The sequence below is a fragment of the Lipotes vexillifer genome, unplaced genomic scaffold, assembly GCF_000442215.2.
Source record: "Lipotes vexillifer unplaced genomic scaffold, Lipotes_vexillifer_v1.1 scaffold1009, whole genome shotgun sequence".
In the NCBI taxonomy this organism is placed as follows: domain Eukaryota; kingdom Metazoa; phylum Chordata; class Mammalia; order Artiodactyla; family Lipotidae; genus Lipotes; species Lipotes vexillifer.
In genome coordinates, this window is record NW_006772405.1 from 1264421 (window position 1) to 1269187 (window position 4767).

Below are 4767 nucleotides of genomic sequence, written 5' to 3' on the forward strand. Positions count from 1 at the left end.
GGAAGTAATCAGAAGGAAAATGTTCCCTTCTAATAAAATTTCCCCGACTCCAGTTCTGAAACAGTAGCAATTGAATGGATGCGCCACAGCTCCCTCTTTCTCACGACTTGGGCCCTGGCCGTGTGCCCTTTCAACTGGCCCTGAGGATATCTTGACCTCCTTTCAATTGGATAAGTGTAGTTTTTAAGGAGTTTAGGAGGAAGGATCTATTTCACCCTGTGTGATGTGTCCCAGATCTGAGGTGACCAATTTTCGAAATAAAAATGTGTAATCTTGTGTAATCTGACATCAGATCGTAATAACTGAATTCAGGACTGGCCTGGAAGATAAAAGTAATCTTGCCCACACCCTAATACTGGTGGTTCCCTCTTCCCTTTCTTGAAGTAAACTCCTTTACCCACTTTAAGCCTTTGCTTAGATTTCACCTCAGTGGCCACTTTTCAATATATACCAGTTTAAATAAATAAACTATTTGTTTTAAAGACCTTTTGCGCTCACAGATTTCTTGATGGTTTTACTTCATGTTGTTATGATGATCCAGGAGGTGTAATGGAAACTTCCTTGAACAGGGGGGTCAGAACTGCTACAATCCAAGATCTGCAAACTACCCCTACTCTAAACTTTTTATGTGAACTGAACTATATGTCTATATGATCTGTTTTATTCACCTGTATATAGTTCACAGTCCACAACATATAGTAAATGTTTTATAAGTTTTTGATTGACTTGATTTTACATATAGGTGAGCTCCCAACTCATTTTCTCTTAGTGTAGGTTCTCTTCCATAAAAGTCTTGCTTTTACTTAGAGCTTGTGATCAAGAAGGCTTTAGAATTCCAGGTCTCACTCCAATTAGATAAGGTACCTTTACTGGGCTTAATTTTCCACACCTATAAAATGAGGGATTGAACCTGAACTGTATGGCTTTTTGTTTTGAATTCTCGCTTCTCATATTGCCCTGCTGGTTCTAGGTATTATAATTTCGTTTTCTCTTGCTGACTTTTGTGTCCCCACTTCCAGCTATTTCTACTGCCTGATGCTCAGTATCCTGATTCAACAATACTATGTAATCTTGAGCAAGACATAAGCCTCTCTGAGCTTCGGTTTTCTCATCTATAAAATAGGGATGATGATAGTATTTATCTCACATGTTGTAAGATGAAAAGATGATTTAAGTAAAACCCTGTCAACTGTGTCTGGCATTTAGCAAGCACATTATAAGTGCTTGTACTGTTACTGAGACTGAAAGCACTTTGTCTAGAGAGAGTCAGTCTGGGAAACATTCCAGCCTCTGAACCTGGTTATAACTTCAGCTGTTTGTGACGGCATTTCTTCATAATGTACCACCTCCCTCCCACTTTAGGGGATGGCTGCATCCTTTCAGCACTGCCACCCAGAGAACCGCTGGTGAAGACTGCAGTTCTGAGGACCCTCCTGATGAACTTGGGCCCTCTCTTGCAGAACGAGCCTTAAAGCTAAAAGCTGTTAAACTGGAGAAGGAAGTCCAGGATTTAACAGTGGGTAGATTTTATATTATCTGTTCATATATTCTGTAACATATATCATATTTTCTATTATCTGTTTATATTATCTATATTCACATCTTTTCTCGGATTTGAATATCGACGTAAAGTTTTTTAAGTCAGTTTTTAAACTGTTTTTTCTAATTAGCTCTTTATCCCTCTTGCTAGATATACTAGGCAAAATAATCTGTACTAGTTCAAAAACATTACTGACTGTGGATACTTATCTCTTTTCAGTTCCCTGGTGTGTCACAGTACTTAGATACCTGATATTTTGGTAGCTTCAAAGGAGGTACAGTGCCTGGCATGTAGTACACACTCAATTAATATTTGTTGAATGAGTGAGGTCATTTATCATTGTATTCTGCCAATCAGACTACCTCTGGCTTACTGTGCCAGCACTAGATTGACAGACTTTGAGAAAGAGAAATAATTAGGGTAATTCCAAAGCAGGACCACCCCAAAACGGTAAGGGGTTTGGAAAGTGTGTCTTGTAAGAGGAATGAAAGGAACCAGGGATTATAAGAATGAAAGAAGAAAAGACTAAAGAGGCTAAATAATTGGCTTCAAATAGATGACATATTTTTAAAACTTACTCTTGGCTATCCTAGAGTTCAGTTCAACAAAAGAAAGTTGAAGGGTGGCAGTGTGGCCTGAAGGTGAAAAAGAAAGCTTTTTCTCAAGATAATGGGCTTGAAAACAGTTGTTCTGTGTTCAAACTGGCAGCCCAAATGACAGCCTATCAGGGCCACTATAAAGAGAGAGTCCTGCTATGACTGGGAATTTGGAGTAGCTGATCTGAGATTCCTACACAACTCCTGTTGTTGTTGTTGTTGTTTTAATAAAAATCTATACCAAGGGTGAAATTTGTAAAGTAAGCAAAAAGTTTCTTTTCCACCAATAGGCATTTGTTTTCTTATCATTTTGACTTTGCTTTTGATGCTCAGGTGAGATACCAGAGAGCTATAGCTGATGGTGAAAATATAAGAAGGCGAACCCAGAGATGTGTAGAAGATGCCAAGATATTTGGTGAGAGGTTTATTAATAATAAAAATACCTTTTAGTTTAAGGGCACTTACTAGCAGTTGTGCACACTGAACTTAGCAAAAGACACATCTGGGTCCTTAACCAATCTATACCCTACACTTCCTCTATCCCCCTAGGCTTTCTGCTCTGCTTATTGGGAATGTTGTCAAGTGAACCATTTGCTAAAGTAATGTTTGCCTTTATTTTCACCTGACCTTTGTTATTTTATTTTTCAAGCATGTACAGTTAACATTCTAGTACCTATACAAACAATTCGGTTTAACTCATTAATGAACAAGTGAATCACTAAGATGTTCAGAAGAGAATCCAAAGAGCAGACACATAGGCAATCAAAAATGCTGAGATTTGCTTCACATAAGCAAAATTGGTCCATAACCATAGTGCAATAATCAACTGTATCTCCACCAGACAGTTTTCACAACTATAGACAAAAATCATTTGCATTACTCTCAGTGTTCTACAGCTTGCTGAGTTATAACTCAAAGGTTCAGACCACATGGAATCAGATAACCCTGAAAGCTGTGCTAGATTGAATCTATTTTTTCACTGATGGCATTGAATAATCTTTTTGGTCCATTTCAAAGTCGTTCAGAAATTTTTTCCTAAATGCACCACTTCTTGTTCCAAATTTGTTCACGAAAATGTTAATTGAATAACAGGGATTCAAGAGTAAAGGGCAAATCTGTGATTACTTGCTATACTCACAATTTAATATGGAGCATTATACTTTGACTACACATAGAATGGAGTGCTTGAGGGGCCCTTGGATTCTATCTAGTCCAGTCTCCTCTTATAGGCAAGCTAGAAAAAGTTATTTGACAACAGGTGTAGATATGAATCCATTGATTCCTGATCCCTAATCTATTATTCTTTCCCTTATATCACACTCCTTCCTGTTCTCTGGATTTTATCCGCTGTTTGTACAGGGGATTCACTCCATTCCTGTCCTGTCCAACCCTAGTCCTTTGGCTTAGCCCTTCTGCTTTTCGTTCAGTGCTGTAGATACCATGTTTGAAGACTTTGAGTAAATTCTAACCCCTAAATTGTATTCCTGAATAGCTAAATACTGACCCCCCAATTGTGTTCCTGATGTTTCATCCAAGTTTTAGTCTCATATTTCCAGTTATCAGGGCTCAGTGGCCAAGCCTGCCACCTGTTAGTCCATAAATACAGTTCTGAATTTCATCAGAAAAAAATTGTGGAAATTTATTTTCTCTTTTGTTAAATAATCACCTACGTGAGATGCTTGATTTTGCCTCTTGTCCCACAAAACATAAAATATGTACTATATGGCCCTTTAGAGAAAAAGTCTACTGCCCTCTAACCACAGGGAATTTTTGTAGCAAATAGAACAATTGTGATAAGGGGAAGACTTCCTGCCTGCTTGAGGGGAGCAGGGTGAGTTGGCTTACCAGAAGTCCAGCTTCGATGCTTTAGGAACTGGCTTATGTCAGTTTCCTCAAGAATTAATAAGGTTCTCAGGAACAAATACCTGTTAAATAAACTCAAAAGAATTTGGTAATCTAATTTGTTAATTTATAGAGAAAAATGTGTCAAGCAAAACATGAAGCTTTCTCAGTGAGCACAGAAGTAGAAAAAAAGAAGAAAGCTTTCATTGTCATTTAATTAACATACGGTATAGCATGATGACTATCCTCCTTCCAGGGACAGTCTTGTCTCAGTAACCCATTTTCTCTTAAACAGGTCACAGAGATCCCTTTGTTCCCTCTAAGAAATGTTGCGGACACCAACCATCTATTGAAGTAACACAGTAATAGGAATAGGATCAGAGACTGAACCCCTCACTGTACAGACAAGAGAACCTAGGCTTCTGTTTACCCAGATTCATACAGCTTTACTGACTAGAAGCCAGGACTTTTTGTACCATGGCAGTGTACAAATCAGTCCAGCAACTTACAGCTTTCAAATTCAATTTGAGTATATGTCTTCCTTTGTATAGCCAGGGAAAGCCTTTGATGTCCCTGATTGATCTTTATCAGACAGTCTTTCCTCTTGGATGGAATTCCAAATTTTATCAGTATACTTTTCAAGGCCTTAGCTAATCTCTTCTACCTTTTCAGCTGATGTCATTAACAGCCATTAATATATATGGCTCCCCTCCCTCATAGTGATGGGAGAGGTATTTTGTGGAACTCACCAAGTCTAGTTCCCTGGAAAGGCCTGCTGCTTTCACTCTT

General features: G+C 38.3%; 1 protein-coding gene across 1 annotated transcript in view; it reads left to right on the forward strand.

The window, feature by feature from the left end:
- GRPEL2 (GrpE like 2, mitochondrial) overlaps positions 1-4767 on the forward strand; it is a 7572-nt gene that overhangs the window by 1276 nt on the left and 1529 nt on the right. The window contains exons 2-3 of the mRNA XM_007447493.1: positions 1363-1516; positions 2470-2551. Of these exons, the coding sequence (XP_007447555.1) occupies positions 1363-1516; positions 2470-2551 (236 nt within the window). The remainder of the gene's footprint in view (positions 1-1362; positions 1517-2469; positions 2552-4767) is intronic.